Source organism: Pituophis catenifer, unplaced genomic scaffold (genome assembly GCF_029215685.1).
Source record: "Pituophis catenifer annectens isolate HBS135680 unplaced genomic scaffold, rPitCat1.0.hap2 SCAF_9, whole genome shotgun sequence".
Classification (NCBI taxonomy): domain Eukaryota; kingdom Metazoa; phylum Chordata; class Lepidosauria; order Squamata; family Colubridae; genus Pituophis; species Pituophis catenifer.
Window position 1 is genome coordinate 17558293 of NW_027256889.1, and position 23587 is coordinate 17581879.

Sequence of the window (23587 nt, forward strand, 5' to 3'; positions counted from 1 at the left end):
ACATATATGTGTCAACCTCGAGGGGGAAGCCACATAAGAACCACAACAGATTTCAATTTCAATTTCAAAGCTTTATTGTCAATGCACAACATATGTACAATGAGATTGGCTGAGCCTCCCTTAGCGCAGTCCCCCCAACACAATACATCTCAATAACTCACAGTGAAAGAAAGAAAATTCCTAACCCAGGAAATCATATTAACAAACACACAATCCTCTATACATATATGTGCATAACATTACATTATAATATATTGTGTCAATATTAGCATGTTGCATGTTGCGCCGGTCCTGCAAGTCTATCATACTACATACTTACGATGTTATGTGGCATTCAGGAGTCTGACAGCCCATGGAGGAGCTATGGAGCCCAAAATTTATGTTGCTAAGCAAGGCAACGGTTAAGTGAATTGTGCTGCATCGTATCACCTTTCTGCCACATTTGTTAAGCAAATTACTGCAATTGTTAAGTGAATCATGTGATGTTTACGCGAATCTTGCTCCCCTCATTGACTTTGGTTGTTGGAAACTGGCTAGAAAGGTTATAATTCATAATCACATGACCCCAGAACAATGCAAGTGTCATCAATGCATCCCAGAATTATAATTGCACTCAACAATGAACTAAAGGGCCACCATCAGTGAGCTGTTGGACAGCTTACTTGGTCTGTTGTGTGGATGTTTGGGTGGTTTAGGGGTGGGGAATTTGTGGTGGGTGGGAGGGTGTTTGGGGATTGTTATGTGTGTTGGATGGTCTTTGGATGTTAAGTGAATTTCGTTGTATGGGTATACTGTGTATACACGTACAATGACAATAAAATTATTATTATTATTAAGTGCCTGAATTTTGATCACATGACCATGGGGATGTTGCAACGGGGGGGGGGGGGGGGGAGAGTCACAAGTGTGAAAAACAGTCCTTAGTCACTCAAGGACTATCTGTAATTGGGGTTCAGCTCCCTGGGAATCTCAGCATTTATTCATTCCTCCATCCCAATAATTTTTTTTTTCAGTATTAAAAAACTTGTAAGCCAAGCAAATGCTCATTGCATTCTCCATCATTTTCTTTGCAGGTTCTAATTTTTGAGAGGCCACATTTTCAGGGCCATAGCTGGGAAGTAAGCCGAGATATTTACAACTTAAGGAAGCCAGAAAACAACCAGGATTCCATGATGTCCACTGCTGGTTCTCTGAAAATCTTGGGAGGCTGGTGAGCAATTTTGGATGACACGATTTCTCCCATTTGTATTATGTTCCTTCTCCTATGGCAGTTCTGGGAGGCAAAGACATTAGTTTCTTCCAAAAAAAAAGCATACAGTTCTTTAGCTAGGCCAGTTCTTTAGCTGCAACCTTAAATACTCAGAGCCATTTGGACCCATTTCCCACAGAAAAGAAAACACCGGGAGCCACAAAACCTGGGTGGGCGTGGCCAACTCGATGTCACTCACTTCCACCAATCACATGACCCCCCCCAGCCACGCCTACCCAGCCGGACATTAGGGCAGAGAACCAGTTGTTAAAAAACACCGGGAACCACAAAATCCTTTTGACATATCTCTTTCTCCCCCTCCCTCTCTCCCCCCTCCCTCTCTCTCTGTATCTCTCTATGACTCTCTCTCTCCCCCTCTCTCTGTATCTCTCTGTCTCTGCCCTGGCCGCTTCTTCATCCCCCGCAGTCGCCCTTACCTTCTCAGGCCAGGTGAGAAGTGACTGGGAGGGGAGGGCGAGGAGCGGATCAGCCAGTGGTGGGATCACCTGACAGGGAGCCACAGCAGAGGGCCCAAAGAGCCTCATACGGCTCCGGAGCTGCAGGTTGCTGACCCCTGAGCTAGGCAAAGGCAAGCCATCCTGGGCTTTAAAAAGTGCTGATTTTTTTTGCTGATTTTTATTACTGCTGTTTGTTTTATTACTGTTTGTCATTGCATCATATTATATTTTTATTAAAATATACATCTGTACATCACTGGGGGATCCATCCAGAACCATGAAATAAATAAATAAATAAATAAATAAATAAAAAGATGCAAAAATATTGTATCAGTAACTGGACAAAGCAATTGCAAAAGTTGTACAATTAGTACTCAAGGATATCACTGATGAAAAATAACTATAAAAATACATGGTTCTCTTTAACAACAAGGAAAAGGATTTTAGAGATCTTTTTCAATTTCTGAGCTGAATACTAAACTTTTCACTATTTCTCCACCAGAAAAATCCCTTCTTTTCCACTTGTTCGTTTTCTGTCTCTCTCACATACTTTTTAAAAAGAAAGTTTAATTTAAAAAAGAAAGAAAAAGATCCATACGAAAAGAATATTTTCAACTGCAGGAACCATATTGTCCATTTTTATACAGGCTGATTTCGGAAAGGAAAGAAAGAAATGTCCCAAAGGTGCTTTTCCAAAAGAGACAACTGGACTTTCTCGTTTTTTTTTCCCCTGAAAACATTTTGCTTCTCATCCAAGAAGCTTCTTCAGTTCTGATGGAATGGTCAGTCACCCTTCAGTCAGAACTGAAGAAGCTTCTTAGATGAGAAGCAAAATGTTTTCAAGTAAAAAAATTAAGAAAGTCCAATTGCCTTTTGGAAAATCACCTTTGGGACAACCATGACCTGGATGATTGAGTATCTCCATAGACATGAGAGAAAGAAACAGTGGTGGAATTAAATTTTTTTTACTACCGGTTCTGTGGGCGTGGCTTTGTGGGCATGGCTTGGTGGGCGTAGTAGGGGAAGGATACTGCAAAATCCCCATTCCCTCCCCACTCCAGAGGAAGGATACTGCAAAATCCCCATTCCCTCCCCACTCCTGGGGGAAGGATATTGCAAAATCTCCATTCCCACCCTACTCCAGAGGAAAGGTACTGCAAAATCCCCATTTCCTCCCCACTCCTGGGGGAACGATATTGCAAAATCCCCATTCCCACCTCACTCTGGGGCCAACCAGAGGTGGTATTTGCCGCTTCTCTGAACCGCTCAAAATTTCCACTACCGGTTCTCCAGAACCTGTCAGAACCTGCTGAATTTCACCCCTGGAAAGAAAGTAGTTTTATATTCAGGAATCAGAGTAGTTTCTCTCTTTACCCCACTTTTATTGTTGGTCTATTGTCATCTCCAGCTGGGTTGGCTATGAGAAAGAAGGTTTTCGTGGCCATCAGTACCTATTGGAAGAAGGGGAGTATTGCGACTGGACAGATTGGGCTGGCTATAATGAAGAGCTGTTGTCACTGAGGCTGATCCGGACTGTAAGTCTGCCTGTTTGCTCACTGAATTAAAAACGAGAGATCTGTGGTACTTTGGTCTTGCAGTATCACCTAAGAAAATGTTTAAACTGTGGACCTCAACTTTCAACTCCCCAAATTCCTGCTGGCAGGGATGTTTGGGAGTGGACATCCATAGATCTTAAAGTTGCTAAGGTTGGGGAACATGGCTTTAGATTAGAAGAGAGATTCCTAAACTTTTCGCTATCACACTTCTAGTTTAATCTTAATGTACCACAATTCCCCTAAAAATCTAAATATCAAAACGAACACGAACAATGGGAACAATACAGTGGTGGGATATCCATAAAAAAAGTGGAATATTCAAAACATGGGATATCCAACACAAGGGGGCAACCACCCAAGTGAAGGTAACTTAGACTTTCTAAATTTAAATTTTATTAATTTATCCAAGTATAAAATACAAAGAAAAAAAAAAGACACAAAAAACTACAGTGTTTTCCCGAAAATAAGACCCTGTCTTATATTTTTTTGAACCCCGAAATAAGCGCTTGGCCTTATTTTTGGGGAGGTCTTATTATTTTGGGGTGTGTGGAACAAGACGGGGCTCCTCTTGCTGTCTTACCTGATTTCCACCTCTATCTCCCTAACCCGAGGAAATGGTGGGGACCAGCTGCACATGCACTTATATATATTTTTGGGAGGGTTTACTTTTGGGGAGGGTTTATTTTAGTGCATGCGCTCAAAATTCCGATTCGGCTTATTATCCGGGGAGGTCTTCTTTTCGGGAAAACAGGATAAGAAAAGGGGGTGGGGAAAAAAGAGATATAGTGTAAAGGGAGAAAAGAAAAGAAAAAGGCACCGATTTGCAACTCTCTTTAGCACAGTAGAAGATAACAACATTACAACCACAACTTTTGGCTTTTACGCAACAGTATGTACAAGCCATTTCTATAACAATAAGCCTATCTAATTTACAAAAACAAAATCAAAGTTTCATTTTTTTTTTTCGTTGAAAGCAAAATCCGGAAGCAATTTCAAAATAGAGACCAGGTTAGATATATTCTCTTCTTTGGATAAAACAATCAATTTAACCATCTCTGCTTCTCTTTGCTGTGAGGAATAATATATCATTCAGGTGACTTAGACTTAATAAAAGACATAAAAAAACAAACTATGTGCCTCCTCTATCCACCATGTTACTCACTTGAAAGTAGTATTTTGAGAAAGGGGGATTTATTATAACAATGTACACGTGATCCTTGACTTACAACACACAATGGAGCCCCAAATTTCCAGTACTAAGCAAGATAAGCCTTTAGTGATTTTTGCCTCATTTTACGACCTTTCTTGCCCTAGTTAAATGAACCACTGCAGTTGTTAAGTTAGTAACGCGGTTGTTAAGTGAATCCATTGATTTTGCTTGTCAGAACGTTGTGAAAGGCATGTCAGGGTTCCAAGTAACAACCCCAACAAAAGAAAACTCCGAGGCTTAGATTTCCTCAAAGTTCCATTTTATTAGATATGTCATATTGGCACATCTGGGAAAACCCAAATCTGAAACTTTCCAGGTTTTCCCCACCCATAGATAAGTTCAAGTCCCTGCCCAGCACCCTCATGTCCATCACATGGTCCAATCATCCACCATCCAAACTGAAGACACACCCCAGTCATCCGACTCCATGTGCCAGGGCAATGCGTCCTTGACTCTCTGAGAAAGGAATGTTATTTTGACTACATATCATCTACACTCTATACAATCCCCCCTCCCATTTTCCCACAGAAGAAGATGTAGCAGTCCTGAAGGCCCAAATGTGTAAAATATGGCTTCCGGGTCTGACAGGGCGATCACGTGACCCCAGGATAACTTGAGGGCTATTCAGAGGGCTATTCTAGGTGATTCTATTGAGAATATGAATAAATGCTATTGCTACATTCATTTTTTTTTTCATCCCTGGGCAGGACTTTGTGGACCCAGCCATTGTACTTTTTGAAGCTATGGATTTTGAAGATGGCCCCAGTGTTGAGCTCAGTGAGGCCCTGCCAGATGTTGAGCTGGCCAAATATGGGATCATGACACAATCCATCCATGTCCTGAACGGAGTGTGAGTATTTGCTGAGGAAATGTAGAGAGTAAGGAAGATGACCTTGATGGAAATAGGCAAAATCTGTTACTTGGGCAAAAGGGGTGAAAACTTTCTTTCTGTTCTGGGAATGAAGAAGATACTCAAAAGTGGATGATACAGAACTCTCTTTGATTCACTGTAGTACACCCATTCCTCATTTAATAATCAAGTACCGTTCCAACGATCAGGTTGTTAAGTGAAATGGTCGCTAAGTGAATACTAGTTACTCAGGGATGGGCTTCAAAAATTTTAGCAAGGGGTTCTCTGCCCGGTTGCTGGATGGGCGTGGCCTAGTCGGCTTCCTGCACCACAGGTGGGGGACTGCCCTTCCCGGGCTCCAGAGGCTTTCCTCAAGCCTCCGAGAGGGTGAAAACGGCCTCCCCAGGCTCAAGAGGCCCTCTTGGGCCCATTCCCGCCCTTCCCAAACTTCCAATAGGCCGGTTTTTCGCCCTCCCCAAGCCTCCACATGCACCCTGCACTTACCTGCATCCAAAACGGGCCGCGTGGGGACTCCTGGGAGGGGTGGGGCAGGGTGGGTGGGGCCAGCCAGGAGTGGGATTTGGGGGTTCTCCGAACTGCACACAATCTTAGCTAGAGGTTCTCCCGAACCCCTGCAAACCCGCAGCAGCCCACCCCTGTAATTACTGCTGCATCAAGGAGAGAAACTTAGAAATAAAGAGAAATTTCTTGACTGTGAGGATAATTAATCAATGGTACTTCTTGCCTTCAAAAGTTGTGGGCACTCCATCACTGGACATTTTGAAGAAGAAACTGGACAGCTGAAATTGTCTGAAATTCTATAGGGTCTACTCCTTGAGCAGGGTTGGACTGGAAGACCTTCCAACTCTGTTATTCTATAAGATGCTTCGTATTGCTCCACCAGCGTTACTCAATGCATCTTCCAGATGTACAGGTAGATCTTGGCTTATGACCACAATTGAGCAAAGAATTTATGCTCAATTTGTTAAGTGAGTTCTGTCCCGTTTTACGACTTTTCTTGCCACATATGTTAAGTGAATATCTGCAGTTGTTAACTTGGTAGCACGATTGTTAAATGAATCTGGCTTTCCCATTGACTTTGCTTGTCAGAAGGTCGCAAAAAATGGTCACATGACCCCAGGACACTGCACCTGTTAAAAATATGAACCATTTATCAAGCATTTGAATGTAAATCACCTGACCATGGGGATGCTGCAATGCTCATAAGTGTGAAAAATAAGTCACTTTTTTCAGTGCCGTTGCAACTTCGAACGATCACTAAACGAACTGTTTTAAGTCGAGGACTACCTGTACTGGGATATTAACTTTCTAAATTCTCAACCAGCAATGTTAGCTTTCAAACTTCCTGTCCCAAGTTTGGACAGGCTGACTACAATACTAAGTCCTGTAATCTCATCATTCCTGGGACTAAGGGTCTCTTGGAGCACTAATATTTTTAGATCTGCAGCTGTAATTTGAAGGCTAACAGAGGGGATAGAACTGAACACTCTTTTGGGACTAGTACATGGGGATAATTTCATTTCCTTTGCTGTGACCAGGTGGGTAGCCTATGAAGGCAAGAATTTCAGTGGGGAGCAATATATTTTGGAGAAAGGTGTGTATCGCAACTGTGAAGACTGGGGAGCAACCAGTTGCCAGATCGCCTCCGTGCAACCTGTCCTACAGGTAAGAGCCTGCCTTCACTTCCCTCCAGTTCAGATATGATGTCCCGCAACCCACACTCCCAAATCTTCAAGCAACAACTTTCTCTGGATCCTTCTGCATTTGCATATAGTCCTCCTGAAGTAGGAACCCCATTCCATTAAAAAAGGAGAAGCCTCAAAGCTTGGCTTTGTATGCTCACGTATATTCTTCAGAGATTAACAGCTAAGCAATGAGCGGTGTGTTAAAACTGGCTGAACATACATGTTTTTTTCAGAGAACTCTTTCCAGTCCAAAACTGAAAAGAGGTTGCAATGCACTGGCCGTTTTCCCATTTCAGATCTCACTCACGTAGGAGTGAATTCCGTAGCATAGTTACACTTCTATTCTATTTTGTGCTAGCTAGCCGGATCATGCAGTCAGTAATACATTTCTTTAACCTGATCTAAATAGCATATGATAATTCACTTTTATTTCCTCACAGGTTGGGGAACGCAGCTTGTTCTTCATTTCTAAGGTGAGCAGTTGGCATTGAGAAGCAAGGCATGAAGGTAGCTTTTATGTCACGTTACGCTATTCTAGCAGGATTACCACATTTGAGTTGGTTTGGTCCATTAAATCAGAGGCCGGCTTACCCAAAGCTGTTTATAGGCTTTACGTGATGCTTCTTGAGCCTTTACTAAACTGGACTGCTGATCCTATTTTGCTTCCCTCTCCTATCCCAATAATAAATAAAGGCTGTATTTAATAGAGCTTTTCCTGAAATTTAAAATCTTTACTGTGCTTCTTTTGGTGGTATAATTTGCCACGATTCCTATGTTCCTTGCAGACAATTAGCTAAATAAAAATAAAAAATGCAGCATACCTCCCCTCCCAGATTACAAAAAAAATCTCCTGTAGTAATTGGATGATCAGGTTATTTATATTTTATAGATGTAGTATTTTCAGAGAAGCAGGATTGACGATCACATTGTTACATTAGGTTCATCAATGAAAACAGTTATCGTCCTTTGAATAGCTCCCTGCAGCCCTGTGAGCAATGTTTACCCCAGAGTTTCTCAACTTTGGCAACTTTAAGATGGGTGGACTTCAACCCCCAGAATTCCCCAGCCAGCATGGAGAAGGCAAAATGATTTCCTTTCCTTATGGAATTTTGAAAACCATCATTTTAAAAATAAAACAATTACGCCTGTGAGACAGTTATTCCAAGCCACTTCAGTCTATCTCTTGTTCACATCAAGATATTTTTGACTCCCCAGATCCAACTCTTCTCAGAGCCTGATTTCTCAGGGAACTCCATGACTTTTAAGGAGAACCAACCAACTCTTCCAGAGAACTTCATCCCCCATTCCTGTAGGGTCAATGGAGGCAGGTAAGCATCTCTCACCAGCAGGGCCTCCTTCATTCATTCTCATTTTGTTCTTGCCATTCTGCTAGTATTTCCTGCTCTGGATCCCAAAGAAATGGTACTCCATTCCCTTCCATTTAGGGAAAAAGAGGTACTGTGTTCCCCTGAAAATAAGACCCTGTCTTATATTATTTTGAACCCCGAAATAAGCGCTTGGCCTTATTTTCGGGGGAGGTCTTATTATTTTGGGGCGTGTGGAGCAAGAGGGGCTCCTCTTGCCGTCTTACCTGATTTCCACCTCTGTTTCCCTAACCCTAACCAGAGGAAATGGCAGGGACCAGCTGCGCATGTGCTTAAATATTATAGGGGAGGGCTTATTTTTTGGGGGGGGCTTATTTTGGGGGAGGGCTTATTTTAGCGCATGCGGTCAAAAGCCTGATTGGACTTATTATTTGGGGAGGTCTTATTTTCGGGGAAACATGGTAGGGCCCAAAGATTTCTACAGGGGGGAATTGGAGCAGTTCTCAAAGGGAAGGAAGTCTATCCAAAGTACAGTTCAGAGAGTGAAATGACTGAATGGGTTGATAACTTTTCATATAAAGCAGCAATGTCGAAGTAGTTAAAATATAATTCTGAGTCATTTTGTGGGGTTTCCCCAGACAGTCCTGTCAACTGAGCCATTGACGTCAATGGTGGGGGGGGGGGAGAGGAGAAACAGAGGGGAAAAATTACCATGACATACTTGTAGCAAGAAAAAGCAGATGGGAGAGGAGTGAAATCAACATTTTTCCTTTGAGCCTCTAAGAGGAATCCCTATGCCTTCTTTGGGCTTATATTATATAATTATAAAAAGAGTGTATCATCTTTTTCTAAGAACAACACTTCCATTTTCAGTTTCCAATTTTTCTAGCCATTATTCCCAGGTGAATGTGTTTTCAGTAGATGCCTGTTTGCTCTTCAGATGGTGTTAAGGTACACTTTAAAGCAGTGTTTCTCAACCTTGGAAGCTTGAAGATGGGTGGACTTCAACTCCCAGAATCCCCCAGCCAGCGCTGCTGGCTGGGGGATTCTGGGAGTTGAAGTCCACCCATCTTCAAGCTACCAAGGTTGAGAAACACTGCTTTAAAGGGAGATCGGGTTTCCATGAACTCATAATTCTTTCATTGATGAGCTTTTGATCACTGCCTCTAGAGTCACACACGTCAACTTCAAATTGTCTCTTCTTAGCTGGATTCTTTACGATGGCCACCAGTTTGATGGTGAGCAGCACATACTCTCAGAAGGCGAGTATCCAACACTGAGCTCCATGGGCTGCGCCTTCACCACAGCGATCTGCTCTCTGAAGAAAATCCCTATTGTAAGTCATGATGCCCATCCTTCCAAGCTTTTATCTGGAGTTCTTATTACTCAGTTGCTGCCAAGAAAACAACATTGTCAAGTTTGATTCAAGAGAGTCTTTCTCTTTCTGATTGTCCCATTTTGGGAAGTCTAAGTTCAGGATAGGGAGAAGAAGTTACCTTTTCACACTAGGAACAATTAAGAAACTGCTTGTTACAAGATATGGAAATGACTGGTCAGCTAGTCAAAATGTCTGCAGTAATTTGATTTGAGCTGTTTGGGCAACCTCTTGGTGTTGGGGGCATCAAGAAGAGCCTTGTTCCTGCCCATGGGCTTCTGGCAGTGCTGTTAGGTCACTGTGGAAAGGAAAGTACTAGGTGGATTCATAGTCTTAAGGCTCAGTGGCTAAGATGCTGAGCTTGTTCATTTCATTTCATTTTCATTTTATTAGATTTCTATACCGCCCTACTCCCGAAGGACTCAGGGCGGTGCACAGCCAAACAATAAAAACACATACAATACAAAATTTAAAAAATAGAATAAAATCAAATTAAATAATTTTGGCCCCGACAAATTTAAAACCCCAAACTTTTAAAACCAATTTAAAATTGAATATATAAAATACTAAAAGATATTTAAAATTTTAAAAATCTTTTATAAAAGAGGGGGAAAATTAGGCCAGGCCGGCCTGGTGAAATAGTAAGGTCTTTAAGGCGCGGCGGAAGGTGCACAGATCCGGGATCCTCCGTATCTCTGGGGGGAGCTCATTCCAGATAGTAGGTGCCCCCACAGAGAAGGCTCTCCCCCTGGGGGCCGCCAGTCGGCATTGTTTGGCTGATGGCACCCGGAGGAGCCCCTCTCTATAGGAGCGTACCGGCCGGTGGGAGGCCATTGGTGGTAGTAGGCGGTCCCGCAAGTACCCGGGTCCTAAGCCATGGAGCGCTTTAAAGGTGGTAACCAAAACCTTGAAGCGCACCCGGAAGACCACCGGGAGCCAGTGCAGCTTGCGCAGGAGGGGTGTTACATGGGAACGCCATGTCGCTCCCATTACCACCCGCGCGGCCGCACTCTGCGCCAGTTGGAGCCTCCGGGTGCTCCTCAAGGGGAGCCCCATGTAGAGAGCGTTGCAATAGTCCAGGCGGGAGGTGACAAGGGCATGAGTGACCGTGCGTAACGAGTCCCGATCCAGAAAGGGACGCAACTGGCGTCCTTTTTTCTTGATCAAAAGGTTGGCAGTTCAGTGGTTTGAATCCCTAGTGCCGCATAACGGGGTGAGCTCCCTTTACTTGTCCCAGCTTCTGCCAACCTAGCAGTTTGAAAGCACAAAAAAAATGCAAGTAGAAAAATAGGGACCACCTTTGGTGGGAAAGTGACAGCGTTGTGTGTGGCTTTGGCATTTAGTCATGCCGGCCACATGACCACGGAGACATCTCCGGACAGCGCTGGCTCTTCGGCTTTGAAACGGAGGCGAGCCCCGCCCCCTAGAGTCAGGAACGACTAGCACACATATGTGCGAGGGGAACCCTTTACCTTTACCTTTATGTTCCTTCATACAATAATTTTTCATGTTGCACTTCTTTTACCCCTCATTGTGTTGTGCCTCTCAGAAGCATTGGATTATAGTTCACATCATCCTCAGCCAACTTGTATATATTGTTCCAATGACAATGGGAACTGTAGTCCAACGTTCTTCTGAAGAACATCTCGTGGGAAAGCTGTTCTGTACTGTCCATTATCACTCAGCTTTTCCCCATTTTTCCAAGCAGAGATCTCGATGTCAACTCAGCAAAAGGAAGTCTATACCACTTGGAATAATTTATACCTGTTAGGATCATCCGCATGGACATCTTTTCCAAAATCAATCTCATTCTCTTGAAATTCTTTAAACTGGAGTAGCAACCACTCACAGAATTTGAATTCTTTTCGGAATTCAGAATGGCATGCCAATTTTTCACCGAAGAGCTTTGCAAGCAAACTTTGAGGGGCTGCTCGCATTTTATTGTTTGACCAAATAACCCCCAACCTTGTTTTCATCTTGTTTTTTGCTCTTCCCGTTTTTTTTTTACAGTTTTTCTCTGAGCCCTCCATCTTTCTGCATGGGTTGGAGTGTTTCGAAGGGAAAGAGATTGAGTTGAATAGTGAAGTACGCAGCCTGAAAGCCGAAGGGTTCAATAATCACGTGCTCTCTGTCCGAGTAAAAGGTGGAATGTAAGTAAAGAAAAAACGAGGGGATGGACCATTGGCTCATTTCACTTTGCATTGAGTTTGTCTCCTTCCAGACCACAAGTTCAGCCCAGCTTCTTATGAAGTTGGCTCAAAACATTTATCTGAACTTTTGAATCCATTTTCAATAGTGTATATACATTCTTATTCAAACTGTTTCCTCCTTGTGTATGTGTATCAGCCATTTCCACCATTGAGCAATGCTTTTTTAAAAAAAGTTTTAAACTTTTTTTTAAGTTAAACATTGGACACAGTGTGACCATCCTGGTCTTGTCATATCCATACAGATTTTTAACATAACAACAAATATAATTACTACTTAACATACATTGCTACTTTGTTCTTATAAACATATCTCTTGTCCTCATTTACATATTTGTCTAAATATTGTCCAGTGTCAGTTCTACAAACCCTAAATCTTTTTTGTTCCAACTCCTTTTCTCCTTTCCAACCATTGATACACTTTGTTCCAAATTTTATAGTATTCTGTCTCGTCCTTGTCTTTATATTCTAGTGTCAGCCTCTCGATTTCTGCACATGTCAAAATTTTCTTTATTATTTCTTCTTCCGGGGGGTGGGGGGTGAGGTTCCTTTTCCCAGCATTGCGCATAATGCTTTTTATATGCATATCCTTCTAATATATGTCTTTAGGTGCATATTTTGCATTTGTTCTTATTTGGTTGTTCTGGGTTTGGTCCTAAACTTTTCCCAATCTGTGATTGTCCACGTATGCCACTGAAGGATTCTGGGTTTGTGCCTTCAAGTCAGCATTGACTCTTGGCAACTGCTTGGAATGGTTCCTGCAGGGTTTTTTTTGCAAAAATTTTTTGGATGTGGATTGTCATTGCCTCCTTTCTAGGGCTGAGAGAGAGTGACTGGTTTAAAGTCACCCAACTGGATTTATGCCTAAAGCGGCACTAGACTAGTTGGTGCCTTAACCAGTACATCAAACTGGCTCTCACTGACTGAAGGATGGGCGGGTTTGAAAGTGAGCCCTAATTGAGGGCAGTTGCTATAATATTATCATTTTTCAAGGCAATACATATTTCTCCTTGAGATTGATTGTGTAAGGAATAAATGTAGGGGGTCGTTGGTGCTCTCTGAGCTCGTTTGTTTTCTTGCAGATGTTTCATTACCTAATTAGATAACATCATCACGTTGCATTGTGTAGTAATCACCATTATCTCCATAGTTGGGAAATGAAAAGTTGGGTAGTAATTGTTGTGGCCCACCAGCTGCCAAGGGAGCTGGTGGCAGATTTGGACAATGAGGAGGTTGGGGAGGAACTTGGGCCAGTCCTGGAGCCTGGGGAAGGCTCTGATGGATGCTCTGCATCGGAAGCAGAGATAAAGCCAGGGCCGTCCGACATTTCCTAGCTGCCTTCAGAGTCGGAGATAAGTGGGGAAGAAGAACAGCTGGGGCCAGTTCCAGATGCGTATACATGCAGAGCTGTTAGGAGAGGAGAGCAACTGAGAAACAGGGGCCGAATCGGGAAGAAAGGCACACATGGACGCTGAATGGCCCCTCCCTGGCTGGGGAATAAATGGAAACAGAAGGGGATTAGTGGTTGCAGGAGACAACAATTCGTATTTCTTTCCTTATTGTGGTTCGTGCCTCAGAGACTTCTTGCCAGGAATTAATTTACAGCTTTGCAACTGGAAGCTCTCGGCCTGGCAATTATCCAAGGACTGATAAGGTCTGTTATTGTAATTGACCCTTGGAAGGATTATTGCCTGGTCTTTTCTGTGTGTGAATGCCATGAATTCACAGTAGTTAAATGAAGAGGGTTTTTTTTCGGGACAAGGAGTCTGTTTATGGGTTCTGCTAAGGCTGGGTCAGAACAGTAATCACTGTTACTTACTTGGGTAATAAAACATCTAGAAGAAAACAACCAAGCTCAGAGAGCACCAAGGACCTCACAGTTCAACCCTGAGTTACAAATATTCACTTCTCTTGGTACAATTAACATATCTTGGGCTTCTTTTGGACAAAGAATATTTGACAACTGATCCTGTTCAATGGGCTTTTTGTTAATGCTTTTCCTCCTATGGTTGGTTTCATGCGGATTCCAATTTGCAGCTGGGTGCTGTGCGAACACAGTGACTTCCGAGGCCGTCAGTGGGTTTTGGAATGCACAGAGATCACCAACTGGCTGACATACAGTGGGGTTCAACATATTGGCTCCCTGTATCCCATCAAGCAGGTGAGTCTCGCAGTTTTCTGATCATCTGGGGTGGATGGGTAAACATAGAAGGAACTGAATGAATAATGTGACCCAACCAGAATCAACTCTTTGGCACTTGGGCAGGGTGAGGGATGCTAGAAGGAAATAAAGCAAACAGATAGGAGATTCCTATGTATGTTATAAGTAAGAAATAAATATATATTGGTTCTACATCTAAGAAAGGATCGCAATGGAAATGAAATGTTTGTAAAACAGTGGTCTCTCTTCTCCTGAAAAGGAAGAAGGATGGTTTTCTCTCTATACCAGTGTTTCCCAACGGTAGCCATTTTAAGATGTCTGGACTTCAATTCCCAGAATACACCAGCCAGCATTGCTGGCTGGGGTATTCTGGGAATTGAAGTCCAGACATCTTAAAATGGCGGGTATTCTGGAAATTGAAGTCCAGACATCTTAAAATGGCTACTGTGTGGGAAACACTGCTCTATACGATGCATTTCTTCTTGGAGCCAAGAGATAGGCTAGATGACTTTTGGGGTATCTTTCAATTCTATGACTGATACAGTTCTTCGCAACCAGAATTTTCTGCCTTTGTTTTTGTTGCTCTGTGTTCCTGTAACCGTAACATCTAAGTAAGCATTCCCAATCTTGGTTACCAATACTGTAGAGATGTCATTCCACAGTACAGGACTTGTTTACAAACACAGACAATTCAAACTAATTCACAGTGTGCCATGTTTACCTTCATCTCTCCTCCCCTTTTTGCAGAGAAGGGTCTATTTCCGACTAAAAAATCAAGAGTTGAAGTCCTTCCTGTCGGTGCCCGATGATGTTGAAGACATGAAAGCTGGGCGAGTTCTGGTTTCGGAGATCAGTGATCAGAACAGCTGCATCTGGTACTATGAAGAGGGACTTATGAAGAACCAAGTAAGGACCTTCATCCACCTGGATAGAGATAGAGATTGAGGCAGTCAAGAATGTATCAATCTGGTTCTATACATATCCAAACATTTATACCAGGTCCTGGGAACTTGTTCCCCAGTAGGATAAATAGTGTTGTTCTTGTTGTTAGTTGCGAAGTCGTGTCCAACCCATCGCGACCGCATGGACAACATTCCTCCAGGCCTTCCTATCGTCTACCATCCTCTGGAGTCCATTTAAGCTCCCGCCGACTGCTTCAGTGACTCCATCCAGCCACCTCATTCTCTGCCGTCTCATCCTTCCTTTGCCCTCAATCTTTCCCAGCATTAGGCTCTTCTCCAGTGAGACCTTCCTTCTCATTAGGTGGCCAAAGTATTTGAGTTTCATCTTCAGGATTTGGCCTTCTAAAGAGCAGTCAGGGTTGATCTCCTCTAGGACTGACTGGTTGGATCACCTTGCAGTCCAAGGGACTCGCAGGAGTCTTCTCCAGCACCAGAGTTCAAAGGCCTCCATTCTTTAGCTCTCAGCCTTTCTTATGGTCCAACTTTCACAGCCCTACATTGCAACTGGGAAAACCATAGCCTTGACTACATGCACTTTTGTTGGCAGGGTGATGTCTCTGCTTTTTACTAAGCTGTCTAGATTTGCCATAGCTTTCCTCCCCAGGAGCAAGCCTCTTTTAATTTCTTGGCTTCAGAAACAAGCAAATCCTAGATGTGGGACTTGCAACATGAAGTTACAGAATGGAGTGTACCAGTTCAGAATTCTATTTGATCTCTTCATTAGATTTCCATCCCACTTGCTCAAATCCTCCCCCACCCCTGGAATTATTTTATTGAATAAAACAATTCAACTTGACCATCTCTATTGGCTACTTCAATTTCTCCAAGCATAAGATTCTGTTTTTTTCTAAATAATCAATATGTGATCCTGTACTAATGCAAATTCTCTATACTTTTAAAAAAAAATTGTACTGGCACTTGGGCCATCACTTAGAGATCACATTGTTGCCTCCAAAGACAGGCAAGATTGTCCATTCATCCATAAAAATGTCAGAAAATAAGTTTTGGATCAGGCCAAAAGTGTCCAAAAGCCAACCATTTCCTGGAATGGTTAACCAGATATTTCTGTCCCCCCCACTCCCAAATTCAGTTGCTTCTTATCCTGGAGTTAATAAGTGGCCATCATGATTAGCAACCATTGACGGAGGTGTATCATCCCTGAGTTGAAAGTCTTCTGACTGAGGCAGTGGTGGAATTCAGCCGGTTCGGGCCAGTTCGGGTGAACTGGTTGTTAATTTGCTGGCTGGCCCTGCCTCTCCCCGCCCTGCCCCTTCCAGGAGTCCCCACTCATTTTGGCTCCCAGGTAGGTGCAGGGAGGCCTACTAGGCCCAAAATAGGATGCTGGAGGGTGCAGTGCAGGCCCCCTGAGGGCCGTTTTTGCTCCCAGGAGACTGCTGGGAGGCCTACTAGGCCCAAAATGGGATAGCGGGGTGTGTGTCCCTCCCGGCCCATTTTTGTTCCTAGGAAGCTGCAGGGAGGCCACTAGGCCCAAAACGGGGCACGGGGGCGGTCCATTTTTGCTCCCAGGGGGGTACAGGAGGTTGAGTGCTACCTGTCACACTCCCTGGTCATGCCCACCATGGCCATGCCCACCCAGCCGGTCATTAGGGTAGAACCAGTTGTTAAATTATTTGAATCCCACCACTGGACTGAGGTCCTCCACCATTAAACTTTTGCACAAGCCAATAACTTCCATGTATGTTGGAGTATAATCCCTTTAGTCTCAGTCAACCAATCCAACGGCTGTTATACCTGGCGATTATACCTCCAATGTATCTGGACCAGATCAGGTTGAGGAAAGGTCTCATAATTTAACGCTACCTGATGATGAAGATAAAAAAATACTAATAATAGTGCTTTTTACCAGAATTGGTAAAAATGCTTAACCTGTTCTTGGTTTTCAGGTGGCACCCAATATGAGTCTCCAGGTGATTGGTGCAGCTGCAAAAGGCACCAAAGTGGTGTTATGGTCTGAGAGTCGAATGCCTCGGCAGACGTGGAGAATTGATTCGTCTGGGAGAATATGCAGCCAGATGTTCGAAGATAAAGTTCTAGATGTAAAAGGTAAGAGGATGGGGGAGTGATCATATTGACTTAGCTCCAAAGAACAGTTTCAGAAGATAAGATTTAGGAGAGACTAGACAACCTGTGCTACATGGAGCCATTGTTTCAAAAAGACATTTGCTTACCAGATTCCTCAATCTCTTCAACAATGACAGAGCTTTTAATATATTTACCTTCCCTGGAAAAATTGGGATACATTCAGAGATGTAGCTGCCTTGAAAATAGCCCATGTTGAACTCCATAGCACGGTCAAACATCAGCACAGGAAACGTCTAATGACATTTTGTATTATGTCATAGAGCAGGGGTCTCCAACCTTGGCAACTTTAAGACTTGTGGACTTCAACTCCCAGAATTCCTCAGCCACAAGTCTTAAAGTTGCCAAGGTTGGAGACAAAGGTGGCATTCAGCCAGTTCTATCTGGTTCGGGCAAACCAGTAGTGGCAGCAGTGGGAGGCTCCACCCACCTGCCCGGATGTCATCATGTCCTGTTTTTGACGCTCTGCGCATGCGCTCACATTTGCAAACCGGTAGCAATGGTAAGTGAATAATGCCCTGGTTGGAGACCCCTGTCATAGAGTAGACTACTTTATGATAACGTTTATGTCATAAAATGTTTTATACAATTTGCCAAATTTTAGCTCCAGGGTCCTAGATTTTGGATGCATTCTGTAAGTTAGCCCATTTGAGGTACTTGGGTTCAAAAGGTTTTGTCCTATGGTGCACCATTTTGCCCAGTTAAAGGTTATAGGAATTAGAATTTTAGTAGCATATGGTTTATTCTGGCAGGAGATATCAAAGCATAGCCCAATCAGCCTGCATTCATTAGAATTTCCTCCATTCCCAGGACCTAAAAATAATTTCTATTTATTGTATTACGTAATGGTAAATGCATGTTTAAAATGCCTCCTACATACGCGCTATCTCTTATTAATATAGTAATATATAAATATGCAGATATTGTAATAGAGTAATATAAGACTTGGTATTGCATATGGTTAAAATGCCCATTCGTATTATTCCATAGTAATATTTAAATACAGTCCTAATATATATATTACAGCAATATACAGTAGTGCTTGATATTGTGTGTATTATAGGCATTATTTCATTGTAATTTATAGTTATGTATGATAATATATTATATATTACAGCAATATTTAACAATTGATACTGCTTAAATTGCTTATATGCATTATGGTGAAATATGTAATATATTATATAGTACTTCATATTATGTAACTATTTTAAAATATTTATGACATCTCATGATAACATATATAGTTACACAAATAGCTAATGCAGCAATATAACATTTCATATTGTAAGAGTCTTTAAAATGCATGGAATTTCATGGTATGTGAAATGGAATACTTTATAATAATATAGTTCTTGTACTTAAAATGCATATATAGTTAATGCATATAAATATGTTATATAATATGCTGTAATTGTTCTCATGCATTTAAAACGCTTATCTGTGTTTTCATAGTAATATTTCACATACAGTATAATATGTAATATAGCTAACTGAAGTAATATATCACATGAACTGCATTATCTCCTAGTGATGTAGTCATATATAAATAATGTGTAATATTAACTTAATATGGGCCTTTAATTTGCTCTCAAATGCCTTACTGGCATTTTCCCACAGCAAACCCTCCTGATAGCAGTTCAGCAACTCCCTCTCAGCTGGTAGCTGCTGCCCTTTGAGCAATATGCCAGCAGCCACATTGGAAAAAACAGCAGAGCCAGGGCCCAAAATACATTGAACTTAATTTAAAATTAATGTTCATTTTAATGAACATTAAAATCGAATGTCTTAATTCTGTTAATGGGGTTGCTCTCTGTGCCTTTCTGCTTTCCTCCTGTTGTGGCCCGCCGGATTCAGACAGTGGGGAGGTTGGGGGGGAACATGGGCCAGTCCTGGAGTCTGGGGAAGGCTCTGATGAAGGCTCTGCGTCAGAGGCAGAGAAGGGGCCAGGGCCGTAGGACAGGTATCAGCTGCCTTCGGAGTCAGACATCAGTGAGGCAGACAAACAGCTGGAGCCTGTTCCCAGGGTGCGCATGCACAGAGTTGCCAGACGAAGGGAACAGCTGAGAAACAAGGGTCGACTTGAGAGTAAGTTCACAGGTGGACGATGAAGGGCCCCTCCCATAGAGAATAGAAGAGGAGCAAAAGGGGAGGGGTGTTTGCAGGAGACAATTACTGTATTTTTTGGAGTATAAGACGCACCTTAGTTTTTGGAAAGTAAGAAAATAGCTGATTGGCAGGTGGATCGGCCTCCCAGAATACCCCCAATCAGCTGTTCCCAGAGGTGAATTTTAGCAACAAGTTCCTTGGTTGGGAGCTCTGTGCCTTGCTTTTTTTTTTTTTTTTTTTGCTTTTTTTTCTGCCTCTGAAACTTCTGAAACCCTGTTTCAGGAAAAAAAAAAAAAAATTCTGCCTCTGAAAGCCTCCGAAACAGAGCTTCAGAAAAAAAGCCTCTGAGTTTGGGGGCTTCTTTTCTCAGCCATTGCACCATCCCTGTGGTCATGTGATCAAAATTCGGATGCTTGGCAACTGGTTCGTATTTATGACAGTTGCAATGTCCCGGTGGTCGTGGGATTCCCTTTTACGACCTTCTGGCAAATAAAATCAATGGGGAAGCCAGATTCACTTAGCAACCGGGTTATTAACTTAACACCTGCAGTGATTCCCTTAACAAGCGTGGCAAGGAAGATCGCAAAACAGGGTCAAAACTCACTTCACAGATTAACAGAGTTGGAAGGGACCTTGTTGGTCATCTAGTCCAACCCCCCCCCCCACACACACACACACATACACTCACCCAAGCAGGAGACCTCACACCATTTCTGACAAATGGCAGTCCAATCTGTTCTTGAAAAGCTTAACAAATGACTCGCTTAGCAACAGAAATGTTGGGCTCAATTTTGTTTGTAAGTGGAGGACTACCTAGATTGGAAAAAATTGAAACTGATACCGGAAGAATTTGATCTCCCACATTGCGCCTTGTTGTTTACGTACAACTTCCCGTTGCTTTTTTCCCACGCACACTCACTCCTTTCCGCCTTTCTTGCAGGAGGAAGAACCTACGACCAGGATCACGCTGTCCTCTGGGATTCCTCTGAAGAGAGACCCACGCAGATTTGGGATGTTCAAGTGATGTGAAGAAGGCAGGAAGGGGATCGGGAGCAAAAACAAGAGCTCGCCTTGCAAGTCATGTTTGGGTTGGAAAAGATTAACCGTGTTTTTTGGTCAAGCTAAGCCACCTGTCCTTTTCCAAAGCTCACAGTCTGGAAAAAAAAAGCACAATTGTTTAATGACACAGATCTGAGACTGACTTTCTCAGTCGGTTTGCACTGGACATTTTCTTCCTTCTATACTCTTTTTTTTTTTTTTTTTAGCTGCCCAGAGTGATGCTTTCCAAAGTACAGATTATTGCACAATTCGAAGAGGTGAGTTATTCACCGTTAACAGGGCTGGGACTCAAGCAGGAAGAGGCATCCCAGCTGGATTGGATATTTAAAGAGAAATTCAGTTAACATAAAAACCTATACATACATATACATATATAGGCATGCACAATCATGCTTGTGCCTTTTACTCTTTTTTTTTCCCAAGGGAAAGAGGCCTTCCTACCTTTAAAAATTCTATTTATGTATCTATGTAACATAAGATGCTTTTATAAACTTATCTCTCTCTGGTGGATTTGTATGATTCTTTTATTTCCCACTGAAATAGGCTCCAGGCATATGATGAGCATGGAAATACTATATACAGGGTTATGAAAAAGGTTAGGCACTTTGTAGCATCTCTCTTGGCAGAAATAAAGGCTAACAAACATCTCCTATAGCAAGATTAAAATCTTTCTACAGTGCTTTTCCATTTAGAATTTTTTCCCCCTACTCTTTCTTGCAGAATTCGTCTTGCTCAGAAATATATTTTTCACTTTATTGCATGCACTGCATATCTGAAATCTTCCCGCAGCGGATCAATAATATTAAAATCTGAGGACAAATTACCTGTAAGGACATAAAATATACAAAACATGTCCACAAAGAAAAAGTTAGTGATAATTAGCTGGGGTCCCAAACATTATCCAAAGGTGAATAAAAGGTTTGTTTTGTATGGAGCTGCTGTAGATCATCTATATTTCTGTCTATCATTAAACAGACTCTTTGATTTTTCAAAGCCTTGGTGGAAGGTTACAGTGAGTTACAGAAATAATTGGGTCTCATCATAGTTTCAGCCATTTGGAGGGCAATGTTTGCTTTGAATTGTATGTTGCAGTTTTGCTGGCAAATCCATTCTCATGTTTTCTATTAAGGAGGAGAATTTTTTTTTTTTTTTTTAAATTTGATTTATATGCCGCCTTTCTCCGAAGACTCAGGGCGGCTTACAATGTGCTCAGCAATAGCCTTCATCCTTTTGTATATTTATACAAAGTCAGCTTATTGCCCCCACAAACTGGGTCCTCATTTCACCTACCTTAGAAAGGATGGAAGGCTGAGTCAACCTTGAGCCTTGGCGAGATTCGAACCTGCAGTAATTGCAGGCAGCTGGTCTTAATAAGCTTAATAACAGGGTGCCTTAAACCCCTGTACCACCAAGGCTTTTTCATAGGATATTGCACAAAGCCCCATTCAGCAGCAGAGCCATAACAGATAGTAGCTCCTCACAGGAATGGGTGAGAAACTAGATACAAATATAGAACAGAACAGAACAGAACAGAACAGAACAGAACAGAACAGAACAGAACAGAACAGAATAGAATAGAATAGAATAACAGAGTTGGAAGGGGCCTTGGAGGTCTTCTAGTCCAACTCCCTGCTTAGGCAGGAAACCCTACACACTTTGGACAAATGGTTATCCAACATCTTCTTAAAAACTTCCAGTATTGGAGCATCCACAACTTCTGAAGGCAAGTTGTTCCACTGATTAATTGTTTTAACTGTCAGGAAATTTCTCCTTAGTTCTAGGTTACTTCTCTCCTTGATTAGCTTCCACCCATTACTTCTTGTCCTGCCTTCAGGTGCTTTGGAGAATAGCTTGACTCCCTCTTCTCAGCCAGCAAAGCTCCTCAACTTTGCTGGCTGAGGAATTCTGGAAGTTGAAGTCCACAACTCTTAAAGTTGCCAAGGTTGGAGATGCCTGTTATAGAGGAATACTTGGCTTATAGGTGTCCATAAATGCTATGTGGAGGAATAATGAGAAAAAATGCATCTAATTAGGTGTTGCATGTCTTGAAAATGACTCATAAATCCGTCAAATTCCCACCTTTCTTTGGAATAACTTTTTAGGGGCTCCATTCAGAGGAAAAGGAGAATATCCCATTGCATTCATGGCTTGAGGTCCCAAAACAAGAGAGTATCTTCATTTTAATGGCTGTGGAGAAGACATTTCATGGCAAGCCACATTGGCTGTGTAATGTCCTCTTTCTTTTTCTTGTTTACTTCTGGCCAGTATCCCAGAAGATCCTGGGAAGAAAGTGCATCAAATGTGGAAGGACAAGGTTGTCCTTGATGTGGAGTAGGTTATGACAGGCCCTATGGAGTACATAAGGGATCAGACAGTTGAACAGATGGAATATGGAAGCCTTTGCATCCGTTCTTGAGCCCACAGAACTCAATGCAGTTCTGGAATGTTGCTGTAGAGAAATTCTATTCCTGTAGAAGCATCCTGCAGAGCAGTCTTTCGCAATCTCAGCAACTTTTAAGAAGTATGGACTTCAACTCCCAGAATTCCCCAGCCAGCATATTGGCTATCAATCTGTGGTCTCAATCTGTGGTTCGTGGATCCCTGGGGGCCCCATGATGTCATCACAGGGGGTCCACGAAGGCTTGAAGAAATGTTATGATTTAAATATTGAGTTAGGTCTTGGAGATCCATAGACATGGTCCTTGGCCACAAAAGGTATTTTGGGGGGGTGGGGAGTTCGTGGTGAAGAAAAGGCCGAGAGAACCACTGGGCTAGGGAATTCTGGAAGTCGAAGTCTACACATCTTAAAGTTGCTAAGCTTCAAAAACATTGCTGTAGAGGGGATGTCCCTGATTCCTGTTCCCCTTTAGGCCCTGAATATTCATGATTTCTCCATTAACTAATGAATGACAAAGTCTAACATGTTGACATTGATTTTGAATGGTACCGGAACAAGGAGAGAAACTTTATTGTGTGAGGATGCAGCTAAGGGTCCCTAAGGCTTTCTCCTAGGCCAGAGGTGGGCAAATGTGGCTCTTTTACAACCTGTGGACTTCAACTCCCAGAATTCCTGGGGCTGTCTCAGGAATTCTGGGAGTTGAAGTCCACAGGTTGTAAAAGAGTCACAATTTGCTCACCCCTGTCCTAGGCTGTGAAGTAGAAGGAGTGTAGAAAGTTAGCACCTACCCCACTCCTAGAAGAATGAAATATTTTGAAAAATATTAAAAAGGCAGACTATGATATTTCCCTGGATGATAAAA

At 42.5% G+C, this 23587-nt stretch overlaps 1 protein-coding gene across 1 annotated transcript in view; it reads left to right on the forward strand.

The window, feature by feature from the left end:
* The window catches only part of CRYBG2 (crystallin beta-gamma domain containing 2), a 37322-nt gene extending 16567 nt beyond the window's left edge, over positions 1–20755 (forward strand). The window contains exons 8-19 of the mRNA XM_070949650.1: positions 1074–1210; positions 3116–3242; positions 5181–5323; positions 6883–7009; positions 7470–7502; positions 8245–8357; positions 9561–9690; positions 11740–11879; positions 13974–14097; positions 14845–15003; positions 16964–17123; positions 20209–20755. Of these exons, the coding sequence (XP_070805751.1) occupies positions 1074–1210; positions 3116–3242; positions 5181–5323; positions 6883–7009; positions 7470–7502; positions 8245–8357; positions 9561–9690; positions 11740–11879; positions 13974–14097; positions 14845–15003; positions 16964–17123; positions 20209–20297 (1482 nt within the window). The 3' untranslated portion in view covers positions 20298–20755. The remainder of the gene's footprint in view (positions 1–1073; positions 1211–3115; positions 3243–5180; positions 5324–6882; positions 7010–7469; positions 7503–8244; positions 8358–9560; positions 9691–11739; positions 11880–13973; positions 14098–14844; positions 15004–16963; positions 17124–20208) is intronic.
* The last annotated feature ends 2832 nt before the right edge of the window (positions 20756–23587 follow it).